At 39.5% G+C, this 15,752-nt stretch overlaps 1 protein-coding gene across 1 annotated transcript in view; it reads left to right on the top strand.

Annotated features, from left to right (window-relative positions):
* PLAC8 (placenta associated 8) overlaps positions 1–14,529 on the top strand; it is a 31,364-nt gene extending 16,835 nt beyond the window's left edge. The window contains exons 2-5 of the mRNA XM_024574963.3: positions 2,476–2,604; positions 4,200–4,324; positions 12,543–12,657; positions 14,319–14,529. Coding sequence (XP_024430731.1) covers positions 2,505–2,604; positions 4,200–4,324; positions 12,543–12,647 — 330 coding nt within the window. The 5' untranslated portion in view covers positions 2,476–2,504 and the 3' untranslated portion in view covers positions 12,648–12,657; positions 14,319–14,529. The remainder of the gene's footprint in view (positions 1–2,475; positions 2,605–4,199; positions 4,325–12,542; positions 12,658–14,318) is intronic.
* Positions 14,530–15,752: the final 1,223 nt, after the last annotated feature.

The following is a 15,752-nucleotide window of genomic DNA, read 5'->3' as shown; positions in this document are numbered from 1 at the left end:
AAATACTACCACTTCCCCTTTGGGTTACACCTGTCCTTCTGGGGTTGTGCAGTGACTCTGAGGTTCCAGTTCTTTTATTATGCTGCTGGAAATTCCCACCTAATGGGTTCTCAGTTTCTCTTCTTCATTCAACTTTCTGTTACACCCCCTCTGGCTTTGTAACTATACCCAATACCAAAATGAAGCCAGGCTCATTGAATGTACATATTTTGAATGAATTATGCTTTTTTCTTTTTCTCCTCTTTTAATTTGGTTCTCAGAAGAATTGGTGTCTGGGACAAGAGTTAAAAAAAAAACACTTTAGATTTAAAAGCAGTCAGATTAGACAATACAGCTGTTATGGTCTCCTTCACCACTCGCACTTTTTGTATCAACCCCTCTCCTTTAAGAAGCACTTAGGTGCCTATTAAACAGGCAACTTTCTCAATCCCTTTCCGAGCCCATTAAACCCAAATTTCTAGGGATGTTACATTCTCAACAACTTCCTCAGGTGATTCTAACCCACACTAAAGTTTGAAAAATAAAAGGAGCATTTGTAATTGTAATCAAGTTTTCTATTGTATTTACATAAGTCATACCATACATGTTGGTTAGCAATGTGACAGTGGTTTTTCTGAGACAAAATGTCTATGGACAGAAACCAGTAGAAAATATCTGCTATGTACAACTTTTAAATAAGACCCCATTACAACCAGAACTACAAAATGCTCCTATACAAAAAGTTCGAAGTTTGTGCCTTATCCTGCATAAGTTTAAATTCACTTGGTTAGGCAAGGCAGTGCTATCCTTTTCACAAGTTGTAACCAGCGCCTCTCTGCTAATCCATTCTCCTCCCAATATTCTATTACATGTATGCCGCATGCCAGGCACTGTCATAGGGTTCCCTGGTCAGCCCTTTTTCCTGTTGGTTAATCGTCTCTGCTCCTCCACATAGCCATATGTCTTCCTGCATTATCAACAAAAACATTATTACCCTCCCAATTAAGTAGAGAGGAGAAAGACAGAAATCTAGTTAAATATTTACCAATGCATTGCAGTTTCAAACAAGATTCCTGGTGTAATCTGGCCATAATTATATAGCTTTCTCAAGCTGGCTGGGTTCCCCTTTGTGTCATAAAGCAAGTTCTTGATAACAAGTATCAGAGGCACCTTTCCAGGGCAGTTCAAAGTGCCTTGGCTTTTACTATTCAAGAACTTCCACCCCTCTTTGTGTCAACTCAGCTGTTGGTGGAAATTTACTGGTAACAGCCACAAATCTCGTAGAAGACATCAATCCAGAAGAGGAACAGGACAAGGGAAAAACTAAGAAGATTAATTAGGAAGGACTGAGAAACTGAAATGACACATAAACATAGCCACAAGAGCTGGCGGTATCAGAATTGCCTCTTAAAAATTTTACACAGCCAGGGCCCACTCCAGTCTACTCAATCAGAAGCAAGAATCTGTCTTATTCACCAACCACTAAAGACAAACCTAGTGCATAGCCAGGATAAGGAAGAAGTGTGTTGATAGAATCTCTGGCTGGGGCCATCCCTGGCAAGATGGTGGAGGAAGACTGAAGGCAGCAAAACTCAGTGATTATGCGAGGTGAGGGAGTTGACTTGCAACTGAACTGGTCAAGGGAAGTGTTGAAAGTGAGCAGGCACCAGGGACCAAGACTACAGAGCACAGTCATTATAGTCAGATTGAAAATAGTAAAGAAGAAAGTTTTAACACTGGTAATTGGGAAACCAGGAACATTTTCTCTCTTGAGAGTACTGACTAAGTAGGAGCTTGTGAGACTTCACCTGATTGCCAGATGAAATATAAAAAGTCTAGGTGCCACTTTGTTTGAGAGATACTATTTCCTGGTGGTTTTGCAACCAGTGGGTTTTTCCACAGGACCCTGAAGACTCTTTTTTCGGATTCTGACCTGACACCTTCACAAAAGGAAATTGAATGTTGTCTTTTTAAGTAATCTAGGTAGTCTGTACTGATAGTTTAGCTATCAAGACATCACTAATAATTACACAATGAATGCTGACGCTCGTTAGAAGCATCTGTTTAACAACAATTTTATGGAAAAGTAAAGAACTCTATTGCAGAGTTATCTTAAGGAACAATTGAGATAATGCCTGTGGAATAACTTTGTAAAACTTGATTATAATTGCTATTAAATAGAAACACTTCAAATGCAAAATAGACATTTTTCAGGATGGTTGCCTTGAAAATAGCAAAACAAAATAATCATATTGATCACTGAAAGGGGGAAAAAAACAAAAGAAAACCTAAGAAAAGAACTTTCATTCCCTTCCTTTATGGTTTTAATTTCCAGATTTCAACAACAGCCTGAAAAAGTAATGCTAAGTTAGTTGGATGTGAGCACCCTTAATCAGGAGAGTTGTGATGAAATAAATGCCTTCTCAACTGGTATCTACATTATATCCCACCAATACAGTTAGGTGTTTAATGCTTTTTTTGCTTTTGTTTTTACAGGCAGTGCCCTTTTGAAGTTAACCTTAAAAATGAATCCAGTTGTTTCACAGCCAGGATTTGGCGCAGGGGGTACGATGACTAGTGACTGGCAAACTGGCACATTTGACTGCTGTGATGACATAGGGATTTGTAAGTGCACATAGTAATTCCTTTCTCCTTGACTACCAGTAATAACGCAGACTGCTAACAAAATAAAAGTTGTTTATCCTGTAACTGAGTTCCATGTTTTGCTCTAACTCAGAAGTCACCATCTGGAAGCCCAAGGTGGACTTAATCACTGGGTGTGTTTTGTTTGTCCTATACATAATGAGCCCACTTGATGTACTAATTTTAATATAGTAGAAATCATCAAAAAATCAGATTTACACAAAAATCTAGCTTTCCAACCTAGATTTCCCACCTCTCTTGAAAATGTTGAAAATCAGGGAAGATGAGTCCTCATTCTCACATGGCAAGATGAGCTGCTACTGAGTGTTAGCCAACCCCATTAAAAAGGATATTCACGATGTAGTTTGCCATGTTTATGTCCACCATCCATCATTTGGGGGTTTTTCCAACCTATTTCATTCATTTATTTTACCTGCCTGGCCTTGAGTTTGTGATCTTTGTTTAGACCAATCAATCACCTCTTTTTAAATTTTTTACAGCTTTAGTATCACCATGTTCTTGACGTGTTTCTCCAGTTGGCTGTTTATGTCTTTCTTTTCCTAGAGTGCTGACTCTGTTTTTTCTGGCTTCAGTGATACTCTTGTGGCTGTCCCGATTCAGGAAGCACTGTGGGTTTTTTATTTTACTGACTTCTAGTTCTTTTACACTACCAAACACACTTTTGTGTGAGAAAAATTTCCTTATTTCAGAGTCTATTGCCGTATGAGTTGCAGATACTCTCTGTGTGGCACATCTTTCCAGTGTCTTTGAGAAACAGCCTCCTCTTTTTGTTTTTCTTTCCTTTATTTATTTATTTATTTATTTATTTATTTATTTAGTCCCAAGTTCACTGGAGATAGCTTTTTGCTTACAACAATCAATCAAAAACACAGAGACTTTCTTATCTTATCTAGGTTACAGCAGCATCAGAACTCCACCCCAAAGCTTTCCCAAATAGACTTTTATTCAGAGAATGTTAGAGAAGTTTCCTGTTTGTTGCTATTTTCTTAGGCCCTTTTTTTTTTGTTCCCATAGAGATTCTTTAAAGTGAAATTGCAGTTAGATTTTTATGCTTTTGATGCCAACATCCCTTAATTTCTGTTTGCCTCTACCCTCACAGTGATAATAGGGCTCTACACTTTGCCGGTATGACCATATCGAATCTATTCCCTATCACTTTTCTCATTTGGGCACTAATGATTTCCCCACTCACCCATTTCCGACCTTCGACACCCTCCCATGGTTTTCAGAGGGCTTTTCAGATGTCTGATGCCACAAACGCCCCACGCAAGCATGACCCAAATGTAAACAAGGGCAGGGAAGAAAGGTAATTCTTACACGCTCAGACTGGCAGGGCAGAAACTTTTACAATTAACTCTGACCTGACATGATGACATGCAAATTTTTTCCAACTCCCAGACACTCAGGTCCAGAAGCAAGAAATAAAGACCCAGATGACCACATTGTTGTCTCAGAGGGTTCATTCAGGCCATTTCCCAAGCTACCATCTGCTTGAGGTTTAGTGGAAACTGTGATGACTTTCACTAATTCCCTTGTGTGATCTCACTCTCACTCAGGCCTCTGTGGGACTTTCCTCCCTCTGTGCCTGTCGTGTCAGATTGCCTCTGACATGGACGAATGCTGCCTGTGTGGGGCAAGTGTCGCCATGAGGACCATGTATCGAACCCGATACGGCATCCCGGTGAGTCACCAAAGGGTCCACTGAGAGGTGGTAGCCCAGATACCCAAGGGTTTCCCTTCAGCCTGACGGATTTCCATGACTGCCCCTCCTCACCTTCATATCTCAACCCAGTCTTTTCTCCACTACCGTCCTAAATTTTTAAGTGATTTGCAGGAGCAGTGCAGTTATATATACTTTGGAATATATTAGTAATAAAACTTTTTATTGACCCAATAGAGGTGTCTCTGAAAAAGTTGCTAGGGGTGAGTAGGTGAGGGGCAGAGGCCAGCACAGGACCCTTAGCCTCTCCTGGCTTTACTCAGACAGGACCCTGCATGTCTGCTGGGTGGGTGATAGTTTTTCGTAAAGCCTTGAGTAAAAATGAGCTGTGTGGTGGATCCTCTCAGAGCTGGCACATTTGCCTCATTAGAAGTCATTAGCTAGTGTTCATTTATTAAAAAGGGATATTAAGCACATAGAACCTTGTTAAATCATAAGCTGGTGTTCATTTACTCAACAGGGATTTATCGAGTACATATAACATGCCAATTACTATTGCAGATACTAGAGACACACCAGTGAATAAAGGAAATCAAAATCCCTGTCTTCATGGACCTCAATTTTTTTTTGTTTTTAAGGCTTTTTAACATAATTTCAGATTTAATGACAAGTTGCAAAAATGGTACAAAGACTTCATGAATACCCTTTGCCCAGGTTTCCCAAATATTAAAACTTGGCCACACTTGTTTTATTTTTCTCTTTGTCTATTTTTTCTGAATTATTTGAGAGTGAATTACAAACTTGATGCACTGTTTGTTACTTCTATTTCACTGTATTTTTAAACTTTATTTATTGATTTTTAGAGACAGCTGAAGGGAGAGAGTGAGACAGAGAAACATTGATTTGTTGTTCCCCTTATTTATTGCATTCATTGGTTGATTCTTGTGTGTACCCTGACCAGGTATTGAACCTGCAACCTTGGTGTATCAGGACGATGCTCTAATCAACTGAGCAACCCGGTCAGGGCTATTTTAGTGTATTTCTTAAAAACAAGGACATTGTCACCCTGGCTGGTGTGGCTCAGTGGTTGATCATCAGCCTGCGAACCAAAGGGGTGCTGGTTCGACCCCCAGTCAGGGCACATGCCTGGGTTTCAGGCTAGGTTCCCTGGTGTGGGGCATGCAAAAGGCAAACACACATTGATGTTTCTCTCCCTCTCTTCCTCCCTTCCTTCCCTGACTCTCTAAAAATAAATAAAATTTTTTTTAAAGAGCAAGGATATTTTCTTATATAACCATGAAACAATTATCAAAAGCAGGAATTTAACATGGATACAATACTATAAGCTAATCTACGGATCTTATTTAAACTTTACCGATTATCCCAAGATCATTCTTTAGATGCAAAGGAAATCAATCTGGGATTACACATTGTGTTCAGTTGTCACACCTCGGTCTTCTCCTACAATAAGAAACAGTTTTGGAGAACCAAGATGGCAGCGTAGGTAGACACACTGCGCCTCCTCGCACAACCAGAACTGACAGAAAATCGAACGGCAAGGAAGGCCGACACCAAGGAAATAAAAAATAAACATTCATCCACACCGGTAGGAGGGGCGGAGACGGGCACCGGGGCGGAGAGGACTCGCGTGGCCGTGGCTGTGGCGGGACCGAGACTGGTGCAGTGTGGGACAAACGGGGCAGGCAGTCTGACCACTAGCAGACCCTGCGACCCCACATTCGTGCACAGATAAACCGAGAGGGCTGGACTCAGAGTGGCGGAAAACAGGGCAGGCAGAGCTGGGGTAGTACCCCGCGGACCCACATTCACGCACAGATAAACCGGACAAACAGTGGGGACCGAAGCAGACCACGCAACCCAGGGCTCCAGCGCGGGGAAATAAAGCCTCAAACCTCTGATTGAAAACGCCTGTGGGGGTTGGGGCGGCAGCAGGAAAGACTCCCAGCCTCACGGGAGGGGTGGTTGGAGAGACCCACAGGGGCCTAGAGTGTGCACAAGCCCACCCACTCGGGAGCCAGCACCAGAGAGGCCCAATTTGATTGTGGGTAGCGGAGGGAGCGGCAAAGTCCAGTGGAGAGTAGAGCGGGTGCCATTGCTCCCTCTCAGCCCCTCCCCCACGTACAGCATCACCGCCACCAGCGTTACCCTGCCCCGGTGAACACCTAAGGCTCCGCCCCTTAAAGTAATAGACCCGCCAAGACAAAAAAAAAAAAAAAAAAAAAAAAAAAAAGGCCCAAATGACAGAACACTTCAAAGCTCCAGAAAAAATACAACTAAGCGAGGAAGAGATAGCCAACCTATCACATGCACAGTTCAAAACACTGGTTATTAAGACGCTCACAGAACTGGTTGAATCTGTTCGAAAAACAGATGAAAAAATGAAGCCTATGCTAAGAGAAACAAAGGAAAATGTACAGGGAACCAATAATGATGTGAAGAAAACTGGGACTCAAATCAACGGTGTGGACCAGAAGGAAGAAAGAAACATCCAACCAGAAAAGAATGAAGAAACAAGAACTCGGAAAAATGAGGAGAGGCTTAGGAACCTCCAGGACATCTTGAAACGTTCCAATATCTGAATTATAGGGGTGCCAGAAAGAGAAGAGGAAGAAGAAAAACTTGAAAACTTATTTGAACAAATAATGAAGGAGAACTTCCCTAATCTGGCAAAGGAAATAGACTTCCAGGAAGTCCAGGAAGCTCAGAGAGTCCCAAAGAAGCTGGACCCAAGGAGGAACACACCAAGGCACATCATAATTACATTACCCAAGATTAAACGCAAGGACCTACATCCAAGATTACTGTATCCAGCAAAGCTATCATTTAGAATGGAAGGGCAGATAAAGTGCTTCTCAGATAAGGTCAGGTTAAAGAAGTTCATCATCACCAAGCCCTTATTATATGAAATGTTAAAGGGAGTTACCTAAGAAAAAGAAGGTAAAAAATATGAACAGTAAAAATGACAGCAAACTCACAGTTATTAACGACCACACCTAAAACAAAAACAAGTGCAAACTAGGCAAACAACTAGAACAGGAACAGAACCATAGAGATGGAGATCACATGGAGGGTTGTCAATAGGGGAGTGGGAGGGGGAGAGGGGGGGAAAGGTACAGAGAATAAGTAGCATAGATGATAGGTGGAAAATAGACAGGAGGAGGGTAAGAATAGTGTAGGAAATGTAGACTCCAAGGAACTTCTAAGTATGACCCATGGACATGAACTATAGGGGGGGAATGTGGGAGGGAGGGGGTGGGGAGGATGGAGTGGAGTGAAGGGGGGGAAATGGGACAACTGTAATAGCATAATCAATATATATATTAATAAATAAAAACTATTTCTCAGGAAAAAAAGAAAGAAACAGTGTCTCAATCTTTCTTTCTTTTTTTTTTTTAAAGGAACACGGATCAGTTATTTTGTAGACTATCCCTCAGCTTAGTTTGGTAAATGTTTCCTCATGATTAGACTTAGGTTGTATATTGTTAGAAGAAACTCCACAGAAGCTATGCTGTATCTGTCATACATCATATCAGGAAATACATGACATCAATTCATCACTTTAGGGGTGATGGTAACTTTGATTACTTGGTTGAGATAGTGTCTGCCAGGATTGTTCACTATAAAGTTGCTATTTTCCCCTTTACAATGGGTAAGGACCTTGTAGGGAGATGTCAGTATCCTGTTCACCCTCTAGTTCTAATATCCATTGAAGATTCTTGCCTGAATCAGTTATCTCTATTATGGTTGCCAATGGTAGAGCTTATGCTCTAATGGAGAAGATAGTTACAATATACCTGAGTAAAAGTACAATACATAGAATGGTGTTAAGTGCTAGAGAGAAAAATAAAGCAAGAGGAATAGAGTGTTGAAATTTCTAATTTTAAATAGGGTTATCAGGAAGGACCTCAGTCAGAAAGTAAAGACCTAAAAGGCTGACAAGGATGACCCACCTGGGAAAGGTCCAGGCAGAAGAAAGAGCTAGACCGAAGGCCTTGAAGTAGAATTTACCTGGAATGTTCTAGAAACAGTGGGGATGAGGGGGGCAGGAATAGAGTGTGTGGGGGTGTGGGATAGAAGAAGATGATGTCAGAGCATCAGCAAGGGACTTGCAGACTATAAGAACTTCAGCTTTTACTCTGAACTGGGAAGTCATTGAAATGTTTTAAACAAACACATGACATGATGGGTTCTTGTTCCTGAAAACAAGGACCATGGATAACAAGGACTTATTTTGCCATGGATAATGCTCACCTTTTTGCCCAAATTTTTGAGGAAAAAATAAATATGCAGATTATACATGGGTGTCATGGTTACTCCCCATGGGTATAATAATTCCGTGTATAATGCGCATAAAAACGTGGGTGCACGTGATACTTGGGAGCACCATTTAGCCCTAGCCTACTCTCTCATTCGTTTTGTTGCAACACACCGACCTTCTGCTCCTTCTTTAGGGCCTCTGCACTTTCTGGTCCCTACTCATCTTTCCTAAGGACAGCACCTTCATGTCTTCAGATCTTGGTTCTGAACTATACTTTCTGAAAGGGGCATCTCATTATCACTATATAAAGAACCACTCTCCCTCTTCTCACACAACTCTCTATGTTATCAACTGATTTTCTTCCCAGTATACTTATCACTACCAGAAATCATTTTATTTATCTGTTTATTATCTAATCTCCTTCATTAAAATGCAAGCTCCTCAAGAGCATCAATCTTATACCTAGAATAGTGCTCAACATATAGTAAGCACTCAATAAAATTATATTTTTTGAATAAACAAGAAAAAAATAAATGAGCCAGTCAGTGAAAGACAAACACCATATGATCTCACTTACAAGTAGAATCTAATGAACAAAATAAACTAATCAGCAAAATAGAACCAGAGGCATGGAATCATGGAACAGACTGACAGCTGTAAGAGGAGAGGGAAGAGGTAGGGACTAGCTGAAAGAAGGTGGAGGGACAAGTCAAAGAACATCTATGAATGACGCATGGACATGGACAACAGTGTGGGGATTGACTGTGGGAATGGGGAGCAGGCTGGGTGGAGGGGGTCAAAGGGGGAAAATTGGGACAACTGTAATAGCATAAACAATAAGATATTTAAATTAAACAAAAATATTAAGAAGATAATGCATGAAAAGGCTCAGCACAGAGCCTGTCAAGTAGTAAGTGCTCAATAAATAACTGCTACTATTTCTGTTCGTAGAGAATGAGTCAGCTGTTTTCTCAGAACAGGGATGTGTTTAGGACCCTGGCTTCATTTGTCCCATACGCTTGCTCAGCACCTGGCTTTCTCAGCACCCCTTGCAGCTCTTGAGTGTGCTCCTCATAAGGCAGCATAACACACAGGAGTTCTTCACTTTGTGACTGAACCATGAACTTCCTGAAACTATAGGCAAACTGTCAGGTGTATGTAGTTAGGTATAGGGATGTAAGGTGAGTTCTCAAAGTGGTCCCTGACCCCAAAATGATAAAGGAGAAGGGGCACTTGCCTGTGTTCTGGAAATAAAGGTTCTGAGAACAGCTCAGTAAATAGCTAATTTTTTGACTCTCTAGTAAATTACTTGGCAGCATTGGTTTTCTCATCTGTCATGAGGAAGTTGTGCAAGATGATTCTAAGGCCACTTCTAGATCTAGAATTCTATGATATAGTAAGTTTTCTTGGCAAACATTAAATAAGTGTATTTCTAGACAGTGTGTCTCTGTTCTTCCTCTTTTAACAGAGCTTGAAAATGGTAAGTAATTGCCAGGAGTAATTTGTGTAATGCAGGCTTTCCACTTGGTTTCCCTTTTACATCTAGGCAAACTTTCACGGGGCTGCTGCAATGCAGGCTCTGACTGATCTGCCCCTCCCTTCATGGGCACAGCCAAGACAACATCTGCTAGGCAGCAGCGGCACAGCCTCTGCAGGAGAGAAAGAGAAAGAAAAGAAACAACTGCTAATTACTGTGTGCTAGGATAGGATTTTGACATATATTTGCTCATTTACTACTTACAAACTGTGGTGCAAGAACTGTCATCTCTACTTTATAGATATGGAAACCAGACATGAGACAGACTTATGGTCACAGAGCACAGAAATGTTGGAAGTTGGGCTCAGTTTATTCTGACTAACTCCAAACATCTGGTTTTTCCCACTTTATCATCCTGCTATCCTGAGTAGATGTGCGGTCAATCATGTGCCACATGTCATTCATTTGCCACATGTCATTCATTTACTTGCTCAGTCAATGATTCTGAAAATAGTTCTCACAACAAGACTTCTTTTTTAACCAGTGAAGTACTAGTCCAGGGTAACCAAACAGAGTGGTGAATGCAGAATCTTTATTTCTTGCACCCAATTTCCCTGGAATGGCATTTGTATTCTGGTCAAGGCATTTGTATCCCTTACTATCTTCAGCATGTTACAAACTTATAGTTCATTTGCTATTTCTTTGAAAAGGAATGTTTTTTTCTTCTTCCTAGTTTCTATATCTATAGTATAAAACAGACTTAGAATCACAGATTTCCACAGATTTCTCTAGGTTTCTCAGCAAATAATAGCAATACTTTTTTCCCCCTAACAATTACCTGAGGTAAAAGACAGGCATGGACATGCTAAAATAGAAAAGTAATTAGACCCTATTAAAAGGGAATATTTTCTTCTTTGTGGCATAGTATATGTATTCAATAAGGGTGGTTTGGTGGAAGTTTAAAAGATAAAAGGAATAAAACTTAAATGATGAATTAAAGACTGAAAAACACAAGTCCTATGAGGAAGGGTTAAAGGAATTTGGATTACTTATTAGGGAAAAAGAGAAGGCCACAAGATTGAATTGTCTACAGGCTGAATATCCATTCTTCCATCCAATGAGGGTCACAACATTAGAAGAATTTTAACTTACTATTCATTTGTCCACTTTTTGCCCCACATGCTTACTCTGTTAGATGAGAATCAAAATCACTGTAGAAATAAAAATTTTTCCATAAAAAAATAGAATACTCATAATCTCAACATTTAGGAGCTCTTAACCCTTATAAACTGAATCTACTATATATATAGTATATATAGTGTATATATACTGAATCTACTATATGTATATACACTATATGTAGATTCAGTTTATATATATATACACTATATATACTACATATATACACTATATATACACACAATAGTATAGTATATATAGTGTATATATGTAGTATATATAGTGTGTGTGTGTGTGTATATACATATAAACTGAATCTACTCTCTCTCTTTCTCTGCTCACACTATAAATTAGGAATTATATTTACTCAACATTCTAAAAAAATAGTGCTATCAAAAAGTGCAGCCCAAAATTATTTGAACCCATCAAGACACACCCTCATAGAACCTGGCTGTCAGACTAGAGCCCCTTGGGTCACCCAATGCCTCCTGCACAAAACAGGACTCCTTCAGGGGCATCTCTGCCAGAGGGTCATTGAGAGTCAGACTAGACCCTTCTAGAGAGAGGGCCCTCAAACTTTCAAGGTAGCCCATTCTATGGCCTTTCCGAACATTATTCATTCTCTTCTTTCTTCTTTTCCCCATAATTATATATCCCTCCCTCACTTTGGACTTCCTTCATTGCCTAACACGAGAGATGCCAATGAAAATGGCCAGAGGGGTACATGAAGTGGCTCAGTCTGGCACTGCTCACAAACTGTAGAACTTAGTGCATACACAACTGGCTTTAAGGGAACCATTCCAGCCTTAACCTGTGTGGCTCAATTGTTCGGGCATCATCCCACAAAGGGGAGTGTCGCCGGTTCGATTCCTGGTGTACGAGATGTAACCAGTAGATGTTTTTCTTGCTCTCTTTCTCCCTCCCTTCCCCTCTCTCGAAAAATAAATAAAATCTTTGAGAAAAAATAAAATAATATAAATAAAATAAGGGGAACCATTCCAGAACAGATGATAGAGGACTGAAGTGATAGTTGTAACCTCCAAGTGATTTGAAATGGTGTAATACGAAAAGGGCACTGGCTTGCGAAGAGAAAGACTGAGCTCTGCCAATTTGCTGTATGATCTTAACAAGCCTTTTAACTTCTCTGGGTCATCAGAAAAATGGTGATAATGTCAAAGAATTCTCGTGATAAACAAGTGACTAAATGTATGTTTTAAGGAGGTTAGAGAAAGCTATGCAAATGCTGGGAATTGTGTAACTATATTTACAAGCTACATGTTGACTCATCTGTCTGTTTTTAACAGGGATCCATTTGCAGTGACTTCCTGTGGCTGATGTGTTTCCCTCAGTGTGCCCTTTGTCAACTCAAGCGAGATATTGAAAAAAGAAAAGCAATGAATGCTTTCTAAAAGATGCTTGGTACGTTGTGGAAATTCTTTGATTTATGAATATCAAAAGAAATTTTCGAAGACATCTTTTATTTCCTTGGTACTCTCTCACAGATACATGAGATATCCCTTAACAAATGGAGGGAAAATGATTTCTTAATTGCCAGCCTACCCCAATCAGTTGGTAGTCAGCTTTCTGGAGCCTGAATTGACAAGACTAAGCCTGGTTGAATAGGAAAGAATTCTGCAACTTTGTAAAAATGTCTTCCACAACAGGAGCGTCCATGTGCTAGTCCACAAAGACACACCACATATCAACCATGCCCATCTTAGGTCCACCAGAATTTAAGGTAGTAGAGACATGTGTATGACGAGATGTTCACCTTAGGCCTAGATCTCAGGTCCATTACTACCAACAGTAACCAAATAAGATGTCATGCTAAGTGTGACTGTGTAAAATGTACCTAGTCATACATTCTTATCAACACCACAATATTAAAATAATAATTCTCTCCAAAGTGATAGGAAGCTATTTTAGTATATAAATTAAGTGTGGACAATTCACCCAGTTATTCAATATTCCCAAAGTCCCCACTATAAAGATTAATTACTGACTTTTTGGTGACTGTCTTCTCAGAGTTGGGCAGCTACCTAAGCTCTCCAGATCACATTTCCTCTGTTTCTCTCAGGCAAGAGGACAAGGGCTTAGTCCTGTCTTTCAATCTTTTATGTAAATACCCATAAAATTTATAAGAAAAGTTTAGTTTTCACATGGAAATAGCTATTCTCTGAAAAAGTCCTGTCTCCCAAGAGGTTTTTGAGAGTGTTTGATCAGGATGGTGCATTTATGTGTATGATTGGTAGACTTTGGTACAATCTGTCCCTCTGTAAGCTATTTTTGCCACATGAAGCAGAAAATAATGTCTTCTTCATGAACCATGCTTTAGTATGTTGCATTTTTAGTACCATTTTAGTGTCCTAGTATGTGCGTTCTTATTGTTTCAAATGGCTTTCTTCAGTGACTCAGGTGTTTAACCAACTTTCAAGTCAAGATTGGGACTTTTCTTCAGTCTCTTTTCCTCCTTATACTCTACCTCCTAAGAATCAACTATTACCTCTTTTGGCAAGCAATGTGCTTTTCTAAAGGCATATGTTAGCAACTTGACTCAGAATTTGATGTCAAAGCAGCCCTTAGGGAATTATAATGTGGCAGTTGACTGGTTTAGTCATCCAGTCAGTGAAAAAGATTGTTTTAGGTTCTGTTCCTTTTAGATACTGTTACCTTCACGTGTTTGGTGATTCATTGCCATTTGGTAACAGAAGTTAGCTCTGACAAACTTACAGAGCGTTCCATTGGTTCACTCAACCACCTAGCAATAATGCTGACACATAGTAGGCACTTAATAAACATTGCAGATGAATAAATGAATGCAACGCACAAGCAAGGAAGCAAATGGAGGCCCTAACCTAGGAAACTCATCTAAATCTCAGCTGGTAGTTGTGACTCTTCCTAATAGATTGTACTGAACCACGGGCCATTGTTTGACGTAGATTTTTAAGTATGTTGCAACTTGGCAGTAAGGTAGGGATGGAATAGTAGTTTTAATATTTGGAACAAGATAGTGAAAAGAAAGATGGAAACAACAAATCCTAATTCTTTCACTCATTTATTTTTTTTTCTGATTCCTACAGGTAAAATTAACATTGTGGTGAAAGAAAATGCTGGAATAAAATACTGCATCTATTAAGTGCTATCTCACCTCAAATATTAGAAACTAACTCAACTAATTATATGGTTTCAAATAGCTTCAAAACATTTTAATTTCCAGTTTATTTTGAAAGAAATATGTTTCTAGTGCTGTTCTCTAAGATAATTGGCATTAAACAATAATTCCCTCAATAATCCTTGTGTCTTTAAGTATTGTTTTATGGGAAATTACAATATACTTCTGTTAAAAATGAACCAAAGGTTGCCAAATGTCAAAGTTGAATGATAGGCAGATGGATATTCTTCATTCTACTTTTTTACCCTTACAATGTTTGAAAATGTTCACCATAGAAAGTTTTTTTAAATGTTGTCAAGTAAAACGTTTTTATTGGTTTGGATTTTCCCTCCACTGGGAAGCCAGGTGTTACCCTGTGATGTCCCTCACTCCAGGCAAGTGTGGCTTCCTCCCTTTGAGGGCCTGAGTGGCATTTGGCAGTTCTTTACAGCCTCACAAAATGAATCCACTCCAGGAAGTGTTTGTTGAGCAACACGGAGTTTACTATAGATTATATAAACAGCAGAGAGGATTTCTCTCATAAGTCACACAGCAAGCCACCTAATTAAAATTCCCATTAAGCATTTCTACCCTCCCCAAAGTCATCTCCTGCAGTAAATCAGCCACAGCGTTTCCACCCACCTTTCTCCGCACACCCACCCCCAGGTTAATGTGGTATTTTATTATTTTTTTAATTGAGATAAAATGAACATGTTATATTAGTTTTAGGTGTGCCACATAATTATTCAATATATGTATATATCAAAAAATGATTACCATAATAAGCTTAGTTAACATCCATCACCACACATAGTTACAACTTTTTCCTTGTGATAAAAACTTATAAGATTTACTCTCTTGGCAACTTTTAAATAAGCAATACAGTATGAACTATAGTCTCCATACTGTACATTATATCTCCAGGAGCTTTTTTATTTTATAACTGGAAGTTTGTATTTTCTGACCACCTTCACCCATTTCATCCACCCCTCCTTCCTCTGGCAATCACCAATTGGTTCTCTATGAGCTTGTGTGTGTGTGGTTTTGTTTTTGTTTTAGTTTGTTTGTCTTTTAGATTCCACATATCAGTGAGAGCATATGGTATTTGTCTTTCCATATCAGACTCATTGCACTTATCATAGTGTTCTCCCAGTCCATCCACGTTTGTCACAAATGGCAGGATTTCCTTCTTTTTTTATGCCTGCATAATATTCCATTGTATATGTAACACATCTTTTCTGTAATAGCTACTTCAAAGGTAGTGGATAAACTCCATTCTGCCACAAATTAACATGCAGCAACAGGTTCTAAATATGCTACTGGTATTTTTTTCAACCTTTTTATTGTGGTAAAATACACAAAG

The sequence above is a fragment of the Desmodus rotundus genome, chromosome 4 (genome assembly GCF_022682495.2).
Source record: "Desmodus rotundus isolate HL8 chromosome 4, HLdesRot8A.1, whole genome shotgun sequence".
Lineage (NCBI taxonomy): Eukaryota > Metazoa > Chordata > Mammalia > Chiroptera > Phyllostomidae > Desmodus > Desmodus rotundus.
The sequence above is the reverse complement of the archived record's forward strand: the minus strand, read 5'-3'. Positions and strand labels throughout refer to the sequence as shown.